Source organism: Diplotaxodon limnothrissa, linkage group LG19, assembly GCF_057381915.1.
Source record: "Diplotaxodon limnothrissa isolate DT_005_m linkage group LG19, D_limnothrissa_male_GT1.1, whole genome shotgun sequence".
Classification (NCBI taxonomy): domain Eukaryota; kingdom Metazoa; phylum Chordata; class Actinopteri; order Cichliformes; family Cichlidae; genus Diplotaxodon; species Diplotaxodon limnothrissa.
The window spans coordinates 8,639,951-8,665,570 of NC_140614.1; the positions used below are offsets into that span (position 1 = coordinate 8,639,951).

Here is a 25,620-nt window from a genome sequence, read left to right on the forward strand (position 1 = left end):
TGGTCTAACATGTTTACAGTAATTACTTCATGTAGCACCATCGTTTTGATGTGGATGTATTCATTTTTAAAAACGCTGCAGCTTGAAAGCAGCAGTGCTATTCCTGGTTTTCCTCAGTTACTGCTCTTCACTCCCTCCTTTTTTCCTCTTCCTGTGGCGAAATGAAGACTGCTTGTTGCTTTCCTACCTTCATCTACTTGGTGTGTTAGGAAGCATACTGCAGCTATATCCATGCAGACTCATTCTGTGCTTGATTCCTCTCTATCCTCTTCTCATCCTCGTTGCTTTAAAGTGCAATCTAGTGTTTTTCCTGTTTCCCTCTGCTCCCTTCTTTCCCTTCCTCCTCCTTTTTTTTGCCCAACTTCTGACTGCACTGAGAATTGAGTCCATTACTTTCTTTCATCCTCTGCTCTGTCACTTGCTGTCTTCACATTCCCACCCATGCTTCATCTGTTTTCCTTATCTTTCTTTTCAAGATCCTCTGATAAGACCCAAGTGCTGCTTCCCTTACCTTTTCTTAGTTTTTGTTTCCTGTTCTCTTTCTTTTACTGTCTCAATAATTCAACTCGCCTTTCTTTCAGTATTTTTTTCCTCCTCTGTGTTGTATAGCTCTTTGCCTCCCACAGTTGCAATCCCCAGACCATCAGCATGCCTAAGGCCCTTATTAATTACCACATTGTCCTTTTGTCATAACAAAACTGCCGCGGCTCTCGATGGAGCTTTCCCTCGGGCAGCTTTTGTTGAGACCATGTTAGCCGTGTTCCTCCCATCTCCTCGTGCCCTGGGGGGGGGTCTACCGTTATAATGCTTTTAACTTGCTCCCCATCCAGCCGTGTTGCTTTCAGATCTTTAAACTGCTTTCAGTTTTTCAGCATCCCAGCCTCACAGCACTCTTTAGCTCATTTCATAGCAACCAAAAGGATATCACCACCACAGATTATCACTGATTTCTATCTTCGGCTCGTTTAGGTGATTTGAGCCATCCTGCTTTTTTTTCTCTTTTTCAACCAATAAGAAACTAGTAGTATCTGTATGATTTCTCAGCATGCGACCCCTAGCGCAGCCGTTTTCTCTTTTTTATGCCTTCAGTGTTTACTTGATTGCAATAAATGCGTCTAATATTGGTGATAAATGGAGTTTACTGGTATTTCATGGCTCAGAGAATGTTATTAAATGTTGATGAAGTGTGGTGTAAGTTAATGATTGCCAGCTCTGCACGTTTGTGTACGCGGTTGTGAGTTGGCAGTTGTGTGTTTTGCTTTCCACACATCAGCAGCTTTCCCCACATTACAGTTACTGCATTCAGAGTTAGCCTCATATTGCAAGTGTAGCCTAATTAATGCTGGGTTTTTGAGACTGTTACCAGTGCATACATTTCAGTGTCTTAATTTTTTTCCTTAATTATAAACGATCTCCTCGCCATTTTAACATGGCTTAGCATTTAACTTCTCTCCCTCTAATTTAACTTATATGCATCGATTTCCTTATTTATGGGTCAGTTTCTACTTTAAACTTGATCATTTATCCTCATTCCCAGCTCCACATTTGTATTCTTGGAGGTTAAAAGTGCTAACATCGCAGTTCATCCTCTGTCTTAAAGGTCACACTGTGTTTTTTAGGTTTTTTAAAGTTGTCTTCTGATTGGCTGCCTCTCACAAAAAAAAGAAAAAGAAAAACAAAGCTCTGTGCTTGAGGTGATCATATTCAGGGGCGCACATGTCGCATGCACACCTGTGGACCACTCATGTGCACCCCTGATCATAGTAGATCGTACCTTGTCTTTTGTGGAGCAGTGTGATTATTTGCACATGTTTGAAACTTTGGACATGTTTTATATGTTATACAAAGTTCACAGGTTGATATGACAGAAAATAAGGAAAAGCGTAATAAAAGTAATTCATGTTTGTAGTTTTATATCTTTTACTTTAACTAAACGAGTCCTCCTGTGTGCGCAGGTTTGGCCGTGGCCAGCGCGCTGGTCGATGTATCTCAGCAGATGTGTGTGGGGTACAAGGAGAAGTCTGGCGGACTGAGGAACCGTAAACAGCAGCCCACAGCACAGCCATCCACCTGCATCTGACTGCATCCCCTGTCCTCTTCTACCATCCCAACACCAAAAGCTCTCCCATCAGCCTCCCCCACCCTCCCCTCGCCTCAGCCCCATCCTTCAGAGACTCCCACCAGCTCCGCTCTGGCAGGGAGACGTGCATGCTGGGACGCAGGACTTGAACGTTTTGGTGAAGGGGGCCGAGACATTTGGCAGACTGCAGCCTCAGAGGTCTCCCCCTTCCTGTCCTCCTACAGGAACTTTGATGCTTGGAGTCCCCTCGAACTGATCGACAGAAACTAGACACAGAGAGGGGGGAGGGAGGGAGGAAGGAAGGAAGGAAGGGACAGAGCAGGTGCTGACCCCTCCCCTCCCCCTCAGCGAAACATTTTACATTTGTCGACACCACCTCGTTAGTCGAGGCGGCCACGGCTTGCTGCTAGAAGAGATCCTTGTCTCGTAGTTTTTGACAAAACAAAAAACAAAACAAAAAAAATCCAGAGACTTTGCGACCGTCTATGTTCGCATTTTATTTAAGTTATTGTTGTTCTTTCTTTTGTATTGTGTTATTTCAGAGGCAGGAACAAAACTGGACACGCTCAGTTGGACATGCACACACAAAAACGCATAACACACACTTCAGCAAGCCCTTGTACCCATTTGTAGCCCATTGTCACCTGCTGTCATGTTCACAGCTCAGCACTGAGGGCTGTTGTCACTGGAGTCCTGCAAAGTTTGGCCTCCGAGCAAGCTAACAGCATGTTCAGTCTTCCTTTAATGAGGATCCACTGTAGGAGGTTGCCTGTGTAGCCAGAGCCCATTTAAAGAGTGTGTGACATTTCAATCGGCCTATGTGTCTTCTCCCGCTGCCCACTCTTGCGGCCTGTCTGGAGCTTCGTCTCTCTGTCTTTGGCCATTTGGCTGCCGAGCCGTCCGCCGCACAAGGCAAGACCGCTGCAATGCCTCACCCGTACTGGCCGGCTGGCTGCTGGATCGCCAGTGCAATTGAAACTTTTCCAGCTAATTACTCTTCCAGTTCTAATGAAAGCCAATGGCAGCATGCAAAGCTCACTCACACACAGAGCTAGAAGTAGTGGTGGGGTGGGGGGGGGACCTCTGGCAATTAAAAATTGTCCTCGAAACCATTGTGACACAGGCTTCCTATAGATCACGTGACTCTGACTGAAGTGATTTGGCTGATGTTAGTGACCGCTGCCAGGGCAACTGTTGAGCTCTGAGACTGTTGCCTAAGAAATCCATACCTTCTAATTACTGCTCTCATTTCCCAAAATGCAATGCATCCCTCCTACCCCCGGGATACCAGCATCTCCGCCGCTCTTATTGTGCCATTCGATTGCGATCGTTCCACATCTGTGATCTATCTACAACCGCCCAATTAGCCCATACAGCAGCGACGTCTGTGCCCTTATCGATGCGGCTACAGTGGAGCTGCTAAACCCCAGCGTTTAAATGGTAAAGTGCAGTGTTTTTTTACTTTTGTTAGCAGCCAGAATGCATGAGTCAGTGCCTGTTTCTTTAAGAGCATCGTTTTTTAAAAATGGACTTTTGAATTGGCCTCCATGTCTCTTATGTTGTCGTCTGGTCCCTCAGCTGCTTTTCCCTGCACTTGTCTACAGTCTACATCTAAAATATCGGTCCTGCTTTTAAAGCAGCATTACTTCAAGTGGGAAAATGAGGGAAAATGCAGAATAAAAAATCTCAAGGCAAACACAGAAAAACTGAGATTGGTAGATTAAAACAGAGATGTCACAACTAAAGCATCAAATTTGGGTTTGTGCCATTTTTTGCTTTAGTTTTTCTTTCTTTGTTCAATTTTGCATGTAGCTATATATGTATCTTATTGTTCACATATACAGGATATAAGTTGTACACTGCAGCACTTTTAGGCCTTCGACACATTTGTTGGTGTATCAACCTATAGGAAATATGGTGCGTCTCCTGCAGTCTCGTAAGGTTGTAAACTTCCCGCTCTCTGGGAAGTGCAGCAATAGAACAATTTAATAGTTTGCATTCTACCCTAAAGAGCTCGTTGTGTTTAGTTCCTGGCTCTCACATGTGCGCAGCATACTAGAACTTCACACCGCCTGGTTAAAGGGCACACTTTTAGCACTGGGAAAAGGTCAGAACAGAAAGCATGAACAAAGCTGACATTCTGTAATTATAGAGTGCCGCGTGCGCTTGTGACTCTGCTCGGCGAGCGTCACGGCGCGGAGAAGCGGCTCCGTTCGTGCTCGTGCTTTGAGGAATCAAAGTGCTTCACCTGCAGTCTTTATCAATTTTCCTCTGCTAGAATAAAGGGTTTGTTTTTTTACCCAACATGGGTAGTTTGATGTTTTGTTGGGTTGTTTTTACAGAATAAAATAATATTAATTATTATTATTTATATTAAGCTGAGGCTCTGGATCTTGTAGGGCGTTTTGGTAATAACCAACTATTATTACATGAATGTGATGATCACAAAGAGTCCTTCTGAGTTCCACAGAGTATTTTTATTTAGTACTTTTTCAGTCCCTTTGAAAACACCTACCACCCTGTCTCAGAATGAAGGAGTTCTTTCACCTCCAACCATTTGAAGGTGGAGTTCAGTTCAAGAAACTCTGATAAAACATGCTATGTTGGCCATTGGAAGAAGAAAATTACGCTTTGTGTGAGATTTGGCTTAAAAGTGAGACTTTACAATAACCTGTGAGGCAAAAGTGTGGCAGAGACACGACAGACACGCGGCTCGCAAACTCCAATTAACCGCCATCAAAGGTGGCGATGTGCTCCCAACACTAAAATGCCCGAACGGCACATGAACTACATCTGTCTTTCCTCTGCAGCGTCAGCAGCTCTGAGATCTGCCAGCACCTTTGCGTTTTTGATTTCTCTGCAGGTTAACGTTTTCACTCCGCAGCAGGCCTGTTTCTGTTTAACATAAAACACTAGCTGTTCACGATGCTCAATCGCTTTACTGTACTCTCCAGTGACAAAACCTACAACGGCAGTCGTTTTCATCATTGCAAATATGATTTTGTTGCATTGACTCTCTCCATACGAGTGTGGTGTACAACTGCTTCGACTGTACTGCAGTAATAATTTCATAAAGATTGTTTGTTTTGTTTTCTATAAATGAATGTAAAATCTGTGCAGCCAAGGTAAATCTGTAAACTGTAACTCACCGGGGACGGTTTGTCGCCACTTTCTTTCTTTGGCCGTGGGTGACAGGGCGGTGCAGTGGTTAATGCAGACGGCAGAGGAACTGTGGGATGATGGGTTCAGACCATTAAAGAGCGAGTTGTCACTTTGAAGTTTTTTTTTTTCCCTTTTTTAAGAAAGACACTGAGCTTGTAAAGAAGATGTGAGCTCTGCATGTCCAGTCAGCCCACTGTGATCTTCTTCTGCTTGATGGTTCAAACGACACGGATCCTGTGTCGGATACTGATGTCTTTGAGATAATGTTGAATGTTTGTGTTTTTGTCTTTAACCTCTGTGCTATGATTGGCTTAAGAAACCCAAACGAGACTAAAGTTTTTCCAGATTTTTGACATGTATATGAAACCTGTTTATCTGTAAACATGTTTGTTGTCAGCAGCCTCACACCGGACTCCTACACAAGTCCCAAGCATTCAGCAATTAGATAAATTTAGAAGTAATATTGCAGTTTCAACATTTATGCAGGGCAGTTCATCCCTGGTCCACCCACACGGCTGTTTTTATTAATTTTGTTTTGCCGATCAGGCATCTTCTCAGGACTGTGTTGGCGTGTACAGACTCCGAGTTGTGCGTTTGCACCTGTTAGGACAGGACTGACTTACAGCTAATGGTAGGGCTGGACAGTATGACCTGATATCTAAAGCATGTCATTACTTTTATCACTTTAATAATAAATGTAACGACATGTTTCATGTATCATTAGAGCACGATGCCTCATTCTTGGTCTTGGCTAATTGCAGTTTGTCGGGTTCATAATTCTGGGCTTGTGGCCCAGACTGTATGCTGTAATTGGATAAATTTGGCCTGTGCGCGCATTCAAAGCATATTTAGCTCTACAGAACTTGAAGAGAAGTCCATTCAGCCAACTAATGCTTTAAAGGCCCTACTTAGTGTGCTTCAGCCATGCCGAGCAGCAAACTCATTTGCACTCAGCAGGGTGAAGCCACGCCCAGCTGCAGCTACTGTTGTCCAGTTAGGTCGCCCCATGATAACCTCATCTCCCCCCAATGATGACTGATGGACAAAAAGGTCTTGCTGTTTTCATCTCAGCTACATTGTGGCTACGTCCACACGTATACGGGTATTTTTGAAAACGGAGATTTTCCGTTTTTGTTTTTTAAAAAAAATCCTGTCCACACGTAAATGCAAAATTGAAGGAAAACGCTGCTAGGAACATGCCAAAGCAACAGGTGGCGATATATTCCTAACCATGTAGAAATGTTGGCCAATCAGAAGTCTAGAAGCCTGGGTGGGAAAGAGTAAACAAAGATGGCGCATAGAAGCAGAACTGAGTCCTATGTGTGTAGGGACAGTAACTGTGTGTGTATATGTTAGCGTTTAAACACTACAGAGAGTAAAATTAACAGTAACAGTATTTTGTCTAAGTCCACCATGGCAGAAATTCATTTCACCGAAACAAAAACGCGGCGCACAGTGTAACCTCAAAATAGGTGCACATCTTTGACGCTGCGTTTTCTCCGTTTTCCTCGTCCGCACATAAATGCAAAAACAAAGTTTTCGAAAATATCCACCCTGGCAGGCATTTTTAAAAATCTCAGTTTTCAGTGACCGAAAACGCCGTTTACGTGCGGACGAAAGGCGCAAACGCATAGAAAAATCTGTGTTTTCAAAAATATCTGTGTACGTGTGAGCGTAGCCTGTATCTTATAAATGAACAACTAATAACTAATTTTTGAGATTAGCCACTTTTTGTGGTCTTCTGTCTGCATTTAGTCGCCTTTCGTTAGTGTTAAAAGCACCGCCTTGGATTTTTAGTCAGTATTCCTCAGATGCATCACATGTACCTTTGACGGCTTGCAAACATACTGAAGGATTTTACTTTTTCTTTTGCAAAGCCAAATTTTAAAGGTGCAATATGTAGAACACCTTACTCTAGGGTGGCAGTGGGAAGGTCAGTGTTTTTGCATTAGCATTAGCGTTAGCAGCTAGTCTGGATCCTAAGCAGCCTTGTTTTTTTTTTTTCTTAGCCTGACTTTCTTTAAAACTCACAATGAGGCACAAACAGTGCTCATGTCTGCCGTCTGCTGCTCAAAGTTCCCGGTCCTCAGTGTCCGTATAAAAGAAAAGTTGGTTTTTTTTTTGGGGGGGGGGTGTTTCTCTGATGCTGTGCCGAGTGCAGACTGGATGCTTTAGTGCAAAGTGCAATTGTGTAAAAGTACGGGTCAGTGTTGGCAGGTTAGCATGCCAAATTCGGTCGATATGTGTGATGCATACACTTCTTTGGAATAATTAAATCTAAACATATTGCACCTTTAAATGTGCTAACCTGCACGGCATGTTTTTGCTCTGATGCATTGCTGCTTTTTTTTCTTTTGTTTTTCCCCAGTGGATTAGCATCAAATCACTGGGACAGATGTGTTTGTGTACAATTTAAAAAAATTGCTGATGCGTAGCATTAATGATAAAAAAAAAAAAACCCTACAGGGTACCTTTAAACACGGCTCATGATGGAAATCGATTGCGTCCTGCAGTCGATGCTTTACAGAAAGGTTTCCACCTGTAGACCAGTGGGGGTGGAGCTACTCTGGTGTCTGTGCAATCAGGATAAGCTAGCAGTCATTTAAGCGCAAAACTGGAAACTGTACTCAAAAAATGTTATGTATTTGTAGCGGAAAAATTTCAAGTGTAAATACAAAACGTAATCATTCAAATTTGTGCTAAAATAATTTTTGGCAGCAACAGGGAAAATATTTAACCATCCCAGATTAAAACCAGTCAAACATAACCGTCCTTTCAAATTACTAAGAAACATACCTGCACATTCATTTTCTTCCCCTCTTATTTATTTTTGGAGTCACATTTTAATCAAAACCTTTACTTGGAATATAATAGTTTGAATCTATCTGTAAGGCATTTATTGTAAAGCATCTATGGGGGAAAAGGGCCTGCGTTTGCTAATTTAGTCTTGCCATCCTTAAATAGTAAATGATTATACCTCTACAGAGCTGGAAGATTGCCTCAGTGTGCCCTATTTTGTTTGGTGGATTAGTATTAAATATTGCTTGGAGGAAGGTTTTAAAGCTGCAGGAAAGCTGCTTTTTGTTTTCAACCGTCAAACATGGAATCACTGGCTTTTTTTCCTCGTTATGTGTTGAGGAATCTGTGCCAGCATGGCATGAGAATATATATATGAAATGCCTTTTTTTTAAAAAGTCAGAAATCCAGCTCCAGTATGTGTCCTGTGTTTTTTGTAAGACCAAATTGATGCGACAAATCAAAACCTAAGAGCACAATACACTCCGTTTTAACGTCAACGTGGGCAGGCCGAAGCTAAATCTGTTGACTTTCTCCCCTTGGTCTAAACGCGTTAAAGCCCAGCTCTGTTGGTAAACATGAACTTTAGCGTGGGCACTCTGCTGATGCCGCATTACGAGATTCCTGGATCCTAAAGTTCAGATTTTCCAGCCAATTACCTCCCGCTACCATTCGGTGTTACCAGGGTGTGAAGTGCTCCTGAGCAGCTCAAAATATCTGAGAGGGAGTGTGGAAGTTTGCAAAGGGAAACGTTTAAAGCGTGTACACTGTCACTGCCCTGTTTACCTGTCCATTTTTTTTTGTTTTTGATTCGAATAGATGGGCAGCTTTCTCTATTTTGCTCTGCTTTCCAGGCCTCAAACTTTACTAGGGTAACACTGAAACTTTACAGTGGCCTTATTTCACTTTATTAATCTCTGTATTCGCTGGTAGAAATGTACAGCAGATACATGTTCATGAAGTCTGTTTAGTAACTGGAAACGTTCCTAATATTCACAAGTAGACACTAGCTGCATTAACCTGTACTTAAAATGCTGTAACACCTAGGTTAAAGCATCTGAATAAGGTCATTGTAAATTCAGGCATTACCCCCTCTAGTTTTTCCTCCTCCTTCCTTTTTGTATAGAGGCATTATATATCTTGAGGAAGTAGGCTGTTAATATGTATAATTTAGCAGTTGCTGTTCTTTTGTAAATAATGAGAAAGTATTGTGAATGATATTTGTTGAATGGTTTAAAAAAATCATTTATGGCGAACCTCTCTCGGCTTTTAAAAATGTGACTACAGTGCATATTTTGTATGTAAGACAGCAGAGTAGGATGAACAAGCATTACTAGAAGCTGATGACAACTACATGTAAAACTTGAGGATAATAGCTTACTGACCTTGTAATTATTGATGTACATAAAAGAATGACAGAACATTTTTTTTTGTCTATTATTAAATGTGGAAATCCAGCCATTGCTGTTTGTCTCGATAACTACGAATAATTAATTTTGGAAATCTCCTGCAATGCTTATTTGAATGTGCTCGTTCGGTGCCAGAGGGATGGTGCTTCAGACTGTGCACAAATTCGGCTAAGATGTCTTTCAAGTAAGTACACTCAACTTGAAACGATTGTCTTTGATGCTGTAATTCCAAAACAAGCCCCTTTTGCATCCCCTAGAGGATGTAATGTTCGCCTCGCAATGGAAGGAGCCGGTATTGAAAAATTTATGTTTACAGCAGGATGAATTTAAAAGCTGTGGAAAATATGACAAATCAGCTTAGGGATGGATCAGAGTGAAGGCGGGGTTCCTCCTGTGCTGTAAAATTACAAAATTTCATCTCCACTCCCGTTCTAAGTTCTGAAATTTTAAAATACTTTCCTACCTGCTGCTTAATACGGGGTGTGCAACGTTATATGTGAACACACCACAACACTTCTTTTGATTACAGTAGAGCCAACGCACAGCGCTGTTTATATGGAAAACCAAAGGCGGAATATCGACACAAACACCTCGTACCAACTGTCGAGCACGGTGGTGGATGGATGATGATTTGGGTTTGTTTAGCAGCCACAGGTTCTTGGCACCTTGCAGTCATTTTGTCAACAATGAGCTCCTCTGTATACCAGAGTATTCAGACGTGAGGCTATCTGTCTGACAGCTAAAGCTTGGCCCAACCACTATCATGCAATGATCCCAAGCAAAGCAGCAGATCTACAACAGAATGGCTGAAAAAGAAATGAATCAAGTTGTTCAAATGGCCAAAGTCCAGACTTTAATCTGATTGAAGTGCTTTGGCGGGACTGTAGGAGAGCTGTGCATCAACAAAAGTTCACCGTTGTAAACAAAAGTAGGTCAAAATTCCTCTGCAGTGATGCAGGAGTTTGGAAAAGTCATACAGGAAACAATTCAAGGTATCGGTGCAAAAAGATGGTTTTAAAAAATGTATGTTAGTGCTGCGCAATACTGTAAATGTTGGTATTGATCCGATACCAAGTAAACACAGGACCACTGTAGCCAACACAGCTGCTATAACCTAAAGGCGGTTTGTGGGCTTCACTTACTGAAGTTAGAGGATAGAAACAAAGTATCCTACCGTGCTAGTATCGCTCCAGCATTGGTATTGATACTATAGATATTTGAATCGATCCACAGGTTTTCCAATAGTTGGTTCTCAAGTTTGGCTTATGTTTTTAAAATAATAAATAAATAACGACACGGTGTCAAATGTCTCGTGGTGTTTGTTTCACGTTGTCATTTTAAGGTTAATGCTGCCCTGGATTGTAAAATATTCCCCTGTTAGGTGAAAGCTTAGAGTTGACAGGAGGCATGCTTTCTTTTTACCATGACTGTGCGTTGTAACACAACATATGCTGGTTAACCACAGCAAAATACTTGTCCTGAACAAAAGCAAGCACAATTTTAAATTGAGATGAAGCCAATTTTGTCCTCTTTCACACAGGGTGAGTCTCTTTGAGATAAGACTTCGGGTTTTTGAATGAAATCCCACAGAATACAAAGTGCACTGACCAGAACTTCAACTGACTCAAGGTTTGGATGCTAAGTACTTCTATTACTTCAATACATGGAATATATTTAAGATTTTACATGCATAATGTATAAAGAATAAAAGAACAATTTTTATAAGTTGTCAATTGAATTTTTTTTCTTTGAATAATTCTGATGGCTTCTGGCACTTTGGGACTGTTGCTAGTGGACAGAGGGCATCTATAATGCAAGGAAAGACGAATCATATAGAACATATCAGCTCTGTGATCCATCGGGCTTTTTAAAATAGAGCACCATCATCATTTGACTTGAAAGCAGAAGTTGAGTTACAGCGTAAAACTCCAAAAATAGGTGCATGTTCTGGAGAGCCTGGTGTGTTTAGGAACACAAGAAAAGGTAAAGAAATCTGAATTTATTTGTTTATTTTAACAAACAACCTTTGTTCTGCAGACAGTGCAGAAAATCTGGTTGTGTGCTTTTCAGGGATTCACCCTGAAAAGAAACCTCCCAAAAAGTCACACTAATGATTTCACATGGCTAGGATTTCCAGTTACAGCAGGATCATCGGACCTCACCCAACTCCAAATCACGACTTCGTCAGCTCCCAGAAGAGGGGACTTTGGAGCTTCGAAGCAGCTAATATAAAAACCTGCAATACCCACTAAGCCTGTGGAAATGTGGTGAACGCATTCGTGCCTGTGCAAACCAAATAATCGGGGTGAAGTCTGCTTCCTATTAATAAACAATAATGTGCTCCATAAGTCATCGTGGCAAGAACTTGGTTGGAGAAACAAGCTATACCTCCAGGTATTGTTAACGACTCCAACACTTACTCAGGTGCACAAATGCATCATAATGTAGCTCTCGCTGGGACAAGACCTGGTAATAAAGTGATCACTTTACAATTAAAGGACAGATTTCAGTGCTTGAAAATACTTGAGCATGACACATAATGTGCGTGTTGCATGCTCTGTCCTATTAGTTGTAGGCAAAGGGGGCTCTGAGGTGGTAGTGCAGACTGATAATGACCTACGGGCAGTACACCTTGACCAGTTGTTGAGGCAGAGCTGCCACTGACAGGATGATGAACCTGTATTCCAAACACACAGTAATTTAAAGATGGGAACTTTTTCACTGTTTTTCAGCCTGTAATGCAACAGGGTTTTTTTAGTTTTTTTTTTTAGATAACGTGTAAGATGTGCATATGTGCATTTGTGTTTGTCAGCATACATTTATTTATCAGTCCTTTCTGAAGTGGTTGGATTTGGAGCATTTTTTCCCTTCAGTTTGTTTCTTTCATGCAAGAATGTTCCGTTTTCCTGGAAAGATAACTTTAGTACACAGCTCGCGCATTCTCTCGCAAATTAAAGTGAGATATTCTTGTTTTAAAGGTTGTGTCTGTAGCGCTGTCTCAGTGGTAATGTACAGTATGCTGTATGTTCCTCCCTGCTTCTGCTTTGTGATGATGCAGAGACTCGGTCGGCTTTTAACAGCGTTTACTCACCTTTTCTCCAGATAACGAGTCCTCGTCCCTTTGCTAAATCACTGGAAATATTCCAACATTCTCCGCAAGCATCGCCAATCATTTCCAGATGAAATTACAAAGCAACACAGCACGCGCTGTGATAATAAACCTATGATACAAACGGCAGGAGTGAACCAAGCAAGGCTGAAAGAGCGAACTAAAGGCCACTGCGCCACTTTTTCATTCTTTTTCCTTTGACAGTTTGGATTTTCTCCTACTTTCTTATAAAAAATAAATACATAAAGGATAGCATAGCATCAAGTCAGACGAGCTTCTGGGATATTGATCTGATCAGTTAAGTAGCATCAGTTTCAGCTGCTTTGCTGTTAATGACATTAACCCTTTAAGACCTAGTACAGGGAGTGCAGAATTATTAGGCAAGTTGTATTTTTGAGGAATAATTTTATTATTAAACAACAACCATGTTCTCAATGAACCCAAAAAACTCATTAATATCAAAGCTGAATGTTTTTGGAAGTAGTTTTTAGTTTGTTTTTAGTTTTAGCTATTTTAGGGGGATATCTGTGTGTGCAGGTGACTATTACTGTGCATAATTATTAGGCAACTTAACAAAAAACAAATATATACCCATTTCAATTATTTATTTTTACCAGTGAAACCAATATAACATCTCCACATTCACAAATATACATTTCTGACATTCAAAAACAAAACAAAAACAAATCAGCGACCAATATAGCCACCTTTCTCTGCAAGGACACTCAAAAGCCTGCCATCCATGGATTCTGTCAGTGTTTTGATCTGTTCACCATCAACATTGCGTGCAGCAGCAACCACAGCCTCCCAGACACTGTTCAGAGAGGTGTACTGTTTTCCCTCCTTGTAAATCTCACATTTGATGATGGACCACAGGTTCTCAATGGGGTTCAGATCAGGTGAACAAGGTGGCCATGTCATTAGTTTTTCTTCTTTTATACCCTTTCTTGCCAGCCACGCTGTGGAGTACTTGGACGCGTGTGATGGAGCATTGTCCTGCATGAAAATCATGTTTTTCTTGAAGGATGCAGACTCCTTCCTGTACCACTGCTTGAAGAAGGTGTCTTCCAGAAACTGGCAGTAGGACTGGGAGTTGAGCTTGACTCCATCCTCAACCCGAAAAGGCCCCACAAGCTCATCTTTGATGATACCAGCCCAAACCAGTACTCCACCTCCACCTTGCTGGCGTCTGAGTCGGACTGGAGCTCTCTGCCCTTTACCAATCCAGCCACGGGCCCATCCATCTGGCCCATCAAGACTCACTCTCATTTCATCAGTCCATAAAACCTTAGAAAAATCAGTCTTGAGATATTTCTTGGCCCAGTCTTGACGTTTCAGCTTGTGTGTCTTGTTCAGTGGTGGTCGTCTTTCAGCCTTTCTTACCTTGGCCATGTCTCTGAGTATTGCACACCTTGTGTTTTTGGGCACTCCAGTGATGTTGCAGCTCTGAAATATGGCCAAACTGGTGGCAAGTGGCATCTTGGCAGCTGCACGCTTGACTTTTCTCAGTTCGTGGGCAGTTATTTTGCGCCTTGGTTTTTCCACACGCTTCTTGCGACCCTGTTGACTATTTTGAATGAAACGCTTGATTGTTCAATGATCACGCTTCAGAAGCTTTGCAGTTTTGAGACTGCTGCATCCCTCTGCAAGATATCTCACTATTTTTGACTTTTCTGAGCCTGTCAAGTCCTTCTTTTGACCCATTTTGCCAAAGGAAAGGAAGTTGCCTAATAATTATGCACACCTGATATAGGGTGTTGATGTCATTAGACCACACCCCTTCTCATTACAGAGATGCACATCACCTAATATGCTTAATTGGTAGTAGGCTTTCGAGCCTATACAGCTTGGAGTAAGACAACATGCATGAAGAGGATGATGTGGACAAAATACTCATTTGCCTAATAATTCTGCACTCCCTGTAAAGAACCAAGGCCGCCAGAGCTCATATTATATTTTTACATGCTGTAGTGCCATTTTTGGGAGCATTTCAAATCGCTATACATCAATACAACCATTAAAGCCCATATTTTAATAATATGTATGCATTAAGTGCATAGTAATTACATAAATTGCAAAAAATGCAATAAACTACAAAAAAATTGGAAGGTCCTTAACTCATGATGAGCTACAAAATGACCTCCAGCAGGACACCGATGCTGATGTCTCCAAAATGATCAGAAACAGACTTGGTGGCTTGACAGTGAGCCTGATTGGCATTTGCCACAGCATAGAAGAATTAGGGCCCCCACGGGCCCCCTCTGCTTTTCCCAGGTGAGAGCAGGTTCACCCAGAGCTGCCTGCTACATGGTTCAGCATGGCTGGTTTGGTGACTGCTATTAGGTCCATCCATTCTCTTTCACTTGTTCAGTTCACAGTTGTGGAGGGCTGGATCCTATCCCAGCTATTGTAGCAAGACACAGACCCTGCCACAGGGACACAAGCATTCACACTCACGCTATGAGCAATTTAGAATCACCAGTTAACCTAACCCCAACAACGAGATGACTTTGGACTGTGGGAGGGAGCCCATGCAGATGTGCAAACATGGAAACTTCACACAGAAAGATCCTGGACACATGGTGGAATCGAGCCCAAGAACCATCCTGTTTTAAGGCGGTGCTAGACACTACCCGTAGGTATTGGCGTGAAGTCCTTCTCAGACCTCAGAGGAACCCAGGACCCACTGCACCAGTGTAGTCTGACACTGGTGCAGTGGGTCCTGGGTTCCTCCTGGTGCACAGCATTGCCTGGCCTCATGTGGCAAAAGTAAGCAGGCAGTAGTAACTGGAACTGCAATGAAAATCCATCATAACAGTCTTTCATGTCACTCTGCTCCATAAACTTCGACTTATTGTAACACAGATTTGTTACTGTTCCTAGTCCTGACTTGTTTTACTTGTTTAGGTGTCACGATGTCTGTCTGTGGGTTAAAAGTGTCGCTTTAGAAAGACAAAAAGTTTCCCCCACGTTCAGTTGTCAGATTGTGATCCACCCCTCCCATCTGCTGCTTCAAGTAAGACAAAAACAAATGTTGAGAATTATTATTTGTAAATACACTTTTCCCCGGGCCTGTTTTCAAATAATCACTCCTATTTTTAATGCCGCGGTTGATGTTGCCGAGCCCTCAAGGTAAGCGGCGGCAGGAGAGGCTGAGTGTCGCTGAGCTGCTGTGTTCTCACCAGCAATTATTCATCACCAGTCTTTCTCCATCTCTCCTTTATTCTTTCTCTCCCTTTAATCTCTGTGTCTGCCACTCCCTCCCTCCCTCTCACTCACTTCATGTCTCCTTTTGTTGCCATCTCTCACTCTCCTCTTTTCACTTCCTTCCTGATCTGTTTTCTTTTCTTTTTTGAGTCATGGCCCATCTTCATGTTTCTTCCTTTCCCCCCTCATGTTGTCACGGTCTGCGGAGGCAGACCGTGCGGGAATGTGTATGGTGGACCCAGGTGCGAACACAAGCGAGGATGCAGGAGTGGATTTAAACAAAAGCGAGCCTTTTATTATGGCTGATGAAAGGAACAAAACAGAGTGAAGGCAGCATATGAGTAGTAGCTCAACAGAAACCTAAACTGGACAAACTATGGAAAGGCTATGGCTGGAAATACGGAACACAGGGGGTGGGAACACAGACGACGCGACACAGACTGTATGAAACACAGAGACTAAATACACATGAGGGATGATCAGGGGAAGTGGATGCACACGGGGAACACAGGTGACACTGATAATCATAACAAGACGGCAGGAGTGAACGTAACACTGATGGGAGATGGGCAAAGTAAAACAGGAAGTACACAGAGGTTCAAACAGGAGGAGAGAGAGCATGGAGAGAACGCAGACATAACGGGCTGGGGAAAACATAGAATAAAACACAAAGAGAGACGAGGGCTCATAAATACACAGAGGGGCACACAGGGGGTAAGAGTCACGAAGGGAAAACACATAAGGAACAACGTAACAGATCAACCCAGGAAGCATGGCCTAAATAAAGAACAAAATACAAAAATACATGAAAACTAAGAATACTGGGCCCACATGGCCCAGGACCATGACACATGTGTTGTTCATCCACTCTTCTCATTTAACCCATTTTTTAAAATTTTTTTTGCTGTTGCCCCCCCCCCCCCCCCCATGTCCCTTATTTTGTGTCCCTTTCCTCTTCTCATCTATTTCTGTCTTTGATCCCTCAACTTTTTCCTCTCTCCTTCTTCTCCTTTCTTCTTTCCATACTCCTCCTTTCCATTTTCTTCTCTTTCATCTCCACGTTCCCTGCATCTTTCTCCCCATTTCCCCTCCTTTCCCAGTTCCATTCGTCTCTCTCTTCTCCTCTGTCCTCTTTTTTCATTCCTCCCATATTCCCTTTCACACACAGATCCCTCGTCTCATCTTTCACATCCTTCCCCTTTTTGTTTGTCTTTCCCCTCCCTTCCTTTCTCCTTCTCTTCTCATGTCTGTCTCCCCTCCTTTTTGCTGTCCATCTTTCTTTGATTCTTTCCCTTCCTAATTATTTTCCTCCATACATCACACACTTATGTTCATCTGTCATTTCTCAACTCTTCTGCTCATATCTCCTCTTTCCCTGATTCCTGGCACCCCTCTTCGCTTTGATGCTCCTTTCTTCTTGCTTTTCTCTAATCTTTCCTTCCCTTAAATCCTTTCCTCGCTCTCTCTCTCTTTTTTTATATCTCCTTTTCAGTTCCTCTCACTCTCCCCCCTCTTCCTCCCACTACCTTCCTTCCTGTCATCTCACCTTTCCATCTCTCTTTCTCTCTCTCACCTACTCTTGTTTTTAATCCCTGTCACGTCTGTTCTCCTCGTTGTTTCGGTCTTCTGTCGCCTCTCTCTTAATCCTTTTTTTCTCGTTGTCCTCTTTTGCCGTTCCCTCTCTGATTTATTTCTATTTATTCCTTCTCTTTTCTGCCTCTTTCGCGTCCTAAATGTTCCCAGTCCCACTCACTTAATTCCTTTCTCTCTTCTATCCTCCAATGCACCTCCTTTCTGCCCCCCTATCTATTCATCTCTCACTCTGTTTCTCTTCTCCCTCCCTCCCTCTCCTTCCCTACCTCTCTCTCCTCACTACCTGCTCCGACCCTGTTCTCTCTCCGCCCGAGGAGCTCCTATACGGTGTAAACAGATGATTAGGTGCTGTCCTTTGATTCCAAATCTTTGACTAAATCCATCCTGATCATTATGACAGGCTGCACACTCTGCTCTGTAGCAGCTGGATGATAATAAGACTTTTTATCATCCAGACTTTTTCCTCTCTTTCTTTTTTCCTCCTTCACATTACAGCAATGCTGTTTATGAAATCATCCTCCCCTCTCCTCCTCCTCCTCCCTCTCCTCCTCCTCCTCATCATCTGAGTCTAATTCCGAGTAAGCAGATATTGTTTGCAGACTTTACATGCGTCTGCCCATTTTCGGGTCATCCAGACTTTATTGCTTTCATCAAACAGTCTATTGTAATTATCTCTCCTCAGCTTTGATTCGGCTGGTTTTTCAGCAGAGCTGTCAGGGACAATAACGTCTGGGGGGGGGAAGAGAAAAAAAAATCCTCCCGTCGTGTTTCAAATTTGCTGAACAAAGGTTACACGGTGAGATGGAATTCTCAGAAATGCTGCATTTGTGTTTTTCTGTCACAGACGTCTTTTTTCCCTTCTTCTCGTGTGTCGTTCTGACACATTATGACAATTAGTAAATGTTTCTCAGGGAAGTTTCTTCCATCGGTCCGTCTTTAGTTTCCTTCTTTATGCTGGCTTGTCAGATTCTGGCTGATGCTGATACCCACCCCTCCACCCTCTTGTGATGTTAAAGGACTTCACTCATTAACAATCTGCAATAAATCCATCATGTGAGGAAAATCCCTGTTTGCTCATGTGCTGTAGCTCCCAAACAAAAGGCCTTTAATATGATAGCTTGTCCAAGATGTTGCCAGTATCGCAAAATGCCAGTAAAGTAATATGTCTGCAACAGTGGATGAGAGGAAGTTTCTAAGATCTGTGACGTCTGGTTGATAAAACTTGCCCTTTGTGATATGACAGGAAAACCTACACGTAACAGCAGCTACAAGCAGAAATGTGTCATCATAAAATGAGTAGAAACAACTCTGTGACCAGTGGGAAGCAGCTCACATCGATCATGGACTTGTTTGTCTTTATGATGCTGCTTTGTCTTCTAACTAATATGCTGAAAGTGTTTGGAAGTGTCTGCGTATGCACATGCCTCAAATAAACAAACTTTTTAATGTGGAAAAATTGCAAAATTTGAAATAAACATAGCTCTCCACCTTCAAAGCCTTCTTCCCTACAATGCCTCCACATTACTGGTTCAATAGGGTTTAAAATGGTAAGTAGCAGCCAGGTCCTGCTAATCAAAAGCACTTGATTAATTGCTTATCAGCAAGTGTGAGCACTTCTGTAAAAGAAGATGTTTTGACACATTTCTGGACTAAAGCATTCAGGTTTGCGTCAGCACAACGCTCCAATCTTCACTAGATCTTCATCCTGAGCTCAGACTGTGCAACGCTCAGAAACTGCAAAAACCCCAAACTTACATCTCAGACTCTACAGGCCTCAGTTAGCACGTTACATGTTAAAGTTCATGTTCAAGTATGGCTTATTTTTGAAATATGGCAAGGAGAAACACTCTCATCTTTAAAAAGAATCTGCCAACACCGTTTACTTCAAGTACCTCAAGTATCTCAAGTACTTCAAAAGTAGAGATGTTCGGTCAACATGCATTGCACCACATTTGGTGAAAACACAGCATATCAGCACAAACATCCTACGGTAATTTTCAACACAGTAGGAGAGGAGTAATGGTTTGGACTCGTTTTGCAGCCACAGGTCCTGAGCACCTTATAGTCACTGAGTTGACCATGTATATTAAAGTAATCAGTGACCTCAACAGAAGCAAGATTTTGACTATTTTGATATTTCATTATGGATTTTATGGTCCAGTGGCAACAAAAACAGCTTGCTGACCTCCGATTTAAGAGAATCTGTTTCTTCACTTAGCATTTAGTTTGTTTTGAGCCTATTTTGATCTCTTTAAATGTAATAATTCTACAGTTGAGTTTAAGTAGCCATAAAGTGTCACAAGTCAGTAAACACTCTTGCAGATATTTGTTTCTGAACTTCAGAAGTCAGTTTAGGACGTCGTGCAGTACTTAGCTGCCCGTTGGTGGTCAGATTTTTAGCTTTTTATCAGCCTTCACTAGCAGCAGCAGCAGCAGCAGCCACAGAACTAACAGCTCCAGTATGTGGGACAGCAGGAGGTCTGTCCCACATAGCTGTTGACCCAAAACATGGAGAACGGCGCCAATTACAGCCGCAATATGCAAAGCACAGGTTGCGCACACGTGCAGCTGGAGTCTCAATTTGGAAGGATGATGGGCTAAAGTCTTTTTCTTTAGCCAAACAGCAACTTTCAGAAGTTGTGAGGTGATTTCTAGTTATATTTGGCTACTGTCAGGCTTTTTTGTGTGTGTGGATTGCTGATTTTCCAAAAACCACAGCATCGAGTGTTTCTGTGGCTATTTCCAGCTGCAGTGTGCCTCACCTCAGCTGCCTTACAAACACATCCTTGCATTATAGTCTTAAGGTATAGAGTAGTTTAGAAGAAACACCAATTTGCTCTAGGTTTATTTACACCAGGGGTCTCATTTATTAAAGTTTCCTGATGCTCAAGTTTGGGCTCAAAGTTGTGCTTTGTAAAGTTTTCATGTCAGAATTAACTCCTTGGTGATTTTCTCTGACATATCAAAAGCAAAACTTTGGATAAAATCCTTTTTTATTTTTACTCAAGGTATGAATTTTATAGACATCATATATATGGTATTCACCATGTAGTATATACACTGTACTATAACATCTTTACAAATCACGCCCTGTGTGTGATGAAACATGGATTTTTAACTGGATGCTAAGGGGGAATACAGAGAGCTGAACTCAGATCGAGGTCAACAGTCACATCTTGTCAAGGGACCCAGAAATTTCTAGACAGGTGGAAAAAAAGTCTCTTCCCCCCTTTTACAAGAAAGTGGTCAGAATTCACCTCCATTTACAATGTCATCTTTATTTCTGGAAGTGACACATGTCACATCAGGGATTCTGCCAGCGCAGACGAACAGGGAGCAGGTTGGTCGGTCACCTCACGGCACCGCGATGCACGCTGACTGATAAAACACAGGACAAATCAAAACAGGGCGCTCAGCTGGTGACACATCATGATATGAGACAGAGGCTTTGTGCAAACCAACGGGAGCCCTCGGACTCGCTGACGTGTCGAAACGTACATAGATGAAGGTGATTTTTCTTATGCGAAAACAAAAGCGCCAGTTCACCCAAACGACAAAACAAACACACCACTTGAATGCAGAAGTGATTTCATGTGTGAGCACTGGGCACACATCTTTTTATCCTCTGCAAACTCCACAGGAATGTGTCCTTCCATCAGCAGTTAGTCGTCATTAGTTACTGTGGATAATCCCAGATTAAAACAACACCAAACAGATACATTTTCTGTTTGTTGCTCCATTTGCACCGAATTCATTAATGGGGCCTCTGCATATATAATATATAGTTATACGCCTTTTTTTTTTACAAAACATTTGACTAATTTGAACAATAAAAACACATTTTAATTTAACTTAATTGTTAATGTAACGTTTACTGATACTTAGTTAATCATATTCCACTAAAACAGGAACTTTTGAGTTATAGTAAATGCTTCCTCAGTAGGACACTTTACATTACTAGGACTCCTTCACTGACAGTTTGACTACCTGTCTTTAGGGAAAGGGCTGCAGGGCAGCTTTACCAAAATCCATTTATATACTGCTTATTCACAATCCATGGGAGGGTTCTTCTCAGTGAATCCAAAGCTGCTAAAGCGCCAGTTGACATGCTCTGTGAGATCTGCCCATCTATAAGATATTTTTGGCTTCTAGTTCATCTTTAAGAAGTCAGTAAAAGCAGCAAATAGTTTTTTTTAACCATTAATAAATCCACTGTTGTACAGTTTGAGTACCTATATCTTTCTCTGAAACTGCTGTCGGCAACACAATGTTTAGCATATTGGGGAGAGAAATGTCTGATGACTGTGCACGAGCTTTTAAGCCTTTTCTGTTTGAGCTGACTTTTACCAGAAACTGCCTTCTAAAGTCTTTGTACCCTAACTGCTCAGCTGTAAACAACTGGCAAACATACCGACCAGCTGGTAAATGCAGTGGAGTATTTAGCTTATAAACACATTTCCCTTAATATCCCTAAATGACAATTATATGTAATTTAAATTAAAACGTCTTCCAAGGGCCAGACTATACTAGATATCATCTGCATTACATTTAAAAGTATATTTCACCCAGCACCCTCTTTTACTCTCATAGTAAACGTTTTTGAAAACATCTAGAAAAACAGAAAATGAAGACATGTTTGTAAAAGTAGAGTTATCGCAGAGCATTTATACTGGATTGAAATGGATTTTGACAGGTATCCATAATGAACCGACCAGTAAGTATTCTCTTCTAAAAGCTGCGAAAATAAAACCAAAACCGAGCATCGCATTAGTTCTGGCAGACCGCTAAGTCGAGCTCAGCTAGTAATCCTGGCTGCAGTGCCTCTGCAAGCCACTTTGCAACACACCTCCACTGCAGCTCCTCCTTTACTCCCCGCCTTCTGGCTATTCAAACCTACACACCTGAAGGGCAGGGATGTGTGCTCTCCCTGCTTTAAGCTTTCCATGTAAGTGCACATAAATGGGCTGCACTATTTTCACTAAAGCGGTCTTCTATATATCCATGTGATTTTTTGAGAGTGAGAATATTTGTGATTTGAGTGAACTGGTTCTTTAAGATAGTACAACTGTTTCCCCACACCTGTTAAAACACACTGAAATGACATGAGCATCACTTGTGTCCTCGTAGAATTCGCCCAGTAGAACGTCCTTATCTGGAGTTTCTTAGGTCCATCATTTCCTCATCGCAGCTGATTTTCATTGTGTAAAAATCAGCATTGTTTAGCAATGCAGGTGAATAAACTGTATTCTATGGCAGTACTGAAGGTTGTCCCTACACCCCACAATATATTTCTCGAGCGCCTCCTGTAGACATGTCCGCTCCACCACGCAGAGCTGTGCTTTTACAGTGCAAATTCTTCACCGTCCCACGCTGAACGTAGATTCCCTGCAGGTAGCAGGCGAGTTACTGCTTCCATCCCACAAAGACGGATGCATCCAACCATCCATTCAAATGTGCACCGACTAAAGCCAACCGTATCCCTCTTTACCAGCAAAGCATGAATGGTCCCAAACTTGTCAATACACATCTGCATTTTCTGCAACAAAGTCCACTTACTTTTGAAAAAATATAAACTTGTCTCAACCTCTTTCCACTTCACACGATTGTGGCTTTTTTAAAGTTCTATAAAAGGAACAGATCCAAGATATTTTGTAGGCCTTCACACTTAAAGCTTAATGAATGACTATATGAAGAGTCCCCTTCCAAAGTGAGGTATCCACCATTTGAAAAAACATGTACAAAGTACATTAAAGTAGGTCCTTGTTTGATGACATAATACACTTCTATCTTCTTTGAATGTTAAATTTTAAACTTAAATTTCGTATTTTAGATATATTTATATATATTTATATATTCTTTGTTTTGGAAATGAACTCTTCATACCTGAAACATGGAGCACGACAACGATCAAAGAATTTTCACTGCGATTTGACTCGATGTGCTTCCATCTAACATCCCAGGTAGCAAAACAACAGTTCGAAATTTAAAATGTGCGTTTCGAAGAAATAAAGAGCGAAGCTGAGCACACACACACACACTCCAGCTTAAATTTCGTGTAACACGTCATCACAGTTCATCTGCGAGAAAAGTCTTAACATTGAGTATTTTTCTTTTACACCAAGGAATGTTCAAGAACAAAAGAAAAGAAAAGAAATTGTGCTGTTTCATATGTATATATTTAAGAGTTTTCCTGCACTGGGTCATCAGTGTCTTTTGCTGTACACCTTCTGATCTCGCTCGTTTTCACCGTTTGGATGTTATTTTCAGATGAAGTGAAGTCTGCTTGTATGTGTGTGTGTGTTGTGTGGAAAAGTTTATGTTTGGGCAGGTGTGAAGCAGGAAATGAGTTGTGTACTTCCTCTTGAGCCCCTCCCCCCTCCCATGGCACTGTAGTGGTACACACTCAGGTGGTCTTCGCAAGTGTGTGGGCTGCACAACACATCTGCTCTCAGTCATGATTCACAAATAGAGATTAAGTGATTTTTGTGACAGAAAGGGAGAGGGGAGTAGGGTAAGACGAGGCTGACCCTTTCCCTCACCGTCACGTGACACATAGAAAATGGCTGTTTTTAGGTTGTGTTTTTTTCATCTGGTGCCCCAACCCCTCCCCCTTGGATCTTGACATTTGTCTTTGGAGGCCGGGCAAACCGAGGCCTCTTACAGACTGGAGAGCAGGAGGAACAGCAAGCCCAGGCTGAGCAGCGGCATGGAGAGGCAGACGGGCTCAGCTCCGTGGTCCAAAAGGCCCGGAGAGGGAAGAGTGGAGTCTCCGTCATCGTCCCACAATCTGTCGTTCTCATTTACCTGAAAGAAAACATGTAAATCTGTGTCTGAAACATCCATTTATGTTTAACAGGAATACAACAAAATCTGTTGAAACATATCTTCAGCGATTTTATGACCAACTATGTGGTTATAATGGCTGAATTTTCCGCATCCACAGTTGAAAAATAAGATAAGCAATGCCAAGGACATAGCCACTTATCAACATGATGCAAGAGAAGCTTTTTTTTGGCTCCAGATGTATTCAGAGTAAACTCTTCAATCATCATTTTTTCCCCTTCATTCTCTTGATATTCTCCTTGAGCTTGTGTGGGTTCCCTCCGGCTTCCTCCCACAGTCCACAGACATGCATGTTAGGCGGATTGGTGATTCTAAATTGGCTGTGGGTGGAAATGTGAGCGTGTGTCTGTCTCTCTGCGTTAGCCCTGTGATATACTCGGCACCCGATCCACGAATACCCAGCCTTATGTCAGCACACATTAAATCCAAGCCCCACCGTGACCCTGAAACAAATAGTTCATCTTGGGGTAAAATACTATTACATTTAAATTAAACAAGTTTTAACCTTTCAACATCCATCAGGCCATTAGTGAGCTTATAACAGATAAACTGTGTCACCAATATGTATGAAACTATGTATTAAAAAGAAATTGGATAATGAAATCACAACTTCCTGCTTGAAAATGAGCATTTAGAATTTAATCAAACAAACAAACAGGATGAAAATGCGTCAATCAAAATATTTAATTAGAAATGGGTGTTTCCCCCCCACTCCTACCTCTCGTACCTCATTTGTGAGGTACTACAGACTGGAGCTGTATTGCTTGACAGTTTAAAAACAATGTGACAGGATATTGTTTGGTCATATCTGCTGTTATGACTCTGAGGCAGCTGCCCAGAATTAATTTACAGATTCAATTAACTTTGACTGGTGTCAAGTCAGTCGTATGTTATCCAAACCTCATTTGACATTCGACTATCAGGTGACAAAACGTTTATGTTCAACAGAGTCTCTTTACCGTACTGTTAGCTCTGCTGTGGTGAAAGGATGATACAGACTGTTGAAACAATTGCATGTGGGGCACACCGTTCAGAGGACTCGGGGCAAAAAGATATCATTTGGTTTTTGGCCATTTTTCTGCAGCTTTTCCCCTGGAACTAAGTAAGTGGCCTACTTAGCTTGTCAAGTTTATTTATATCTGTTGCCAGACTGTCAATTATGTTATCAGCATTATTTTTTTGGGTTCCCATTTGGAGCATAATGCATGGAACAAATTTCTTTCCCCTGATGTAAATTACATAATTTATAAATTTCTCCTCATTATTAAAATCTGCAATACTGTGTGCATGTTTAATGCAAAACAGGCTGTTCACATTAAAATTTATGTCCAACAGAATTCAGTAGTTGTTTGCTTTATGACTGCATGGTATGGGCTTTGTTAATGGGGTTTACAGAACCTGGTAATGGTGTGAATGAAGAA

The 25,620-nt window shown here is 41.9% G+C and overlaps 2 protein-coding genes across 2 annotated transcripts in view; one reads left to right on the forward strand and one right to left on the reverse strand.

The window, feature by feature from the left end:
* The window catches only part of atrn (attractin), a 142,166-nt gene extending 132,683 nt beyond the window's left edge, over nucleotides 1-9,483 (forward strand). Inside the window, exon 29 of the mRNA XM_085342960.1 lies at nucleotides 1,956-9,483. Within this exon, the coding sequence (XP_085199086.1) occupies nucleotides 1,956-2,080 (125 nt within the window). The 3' untranslated portion in view covers nucleotides 2,081-9,483. The remainder of the gene's footprint in view (nucleotides 1-1,955) is intronic.
* Nucleotides 9,484-24,013: 14,530 nt separating this feature from the next.
* The window catches only part of gfra4a (GDNF family receptor alpha 4a), a 166,884-nt gene continuing 165,277 nt past the window's right edge, over nucleotides 24,014-25,620 (reverse strand). The window contains exon 8 of the mRNA XM_085342986.1: nucleotides 24,014-24,160. Coding sequence (XP_085199112.1) covers nucleotides 24,014-24,160 — 147 coding nt within the window. The remainder of the gene's footprint in view (nucleotides 24,161-25,620) is intronic.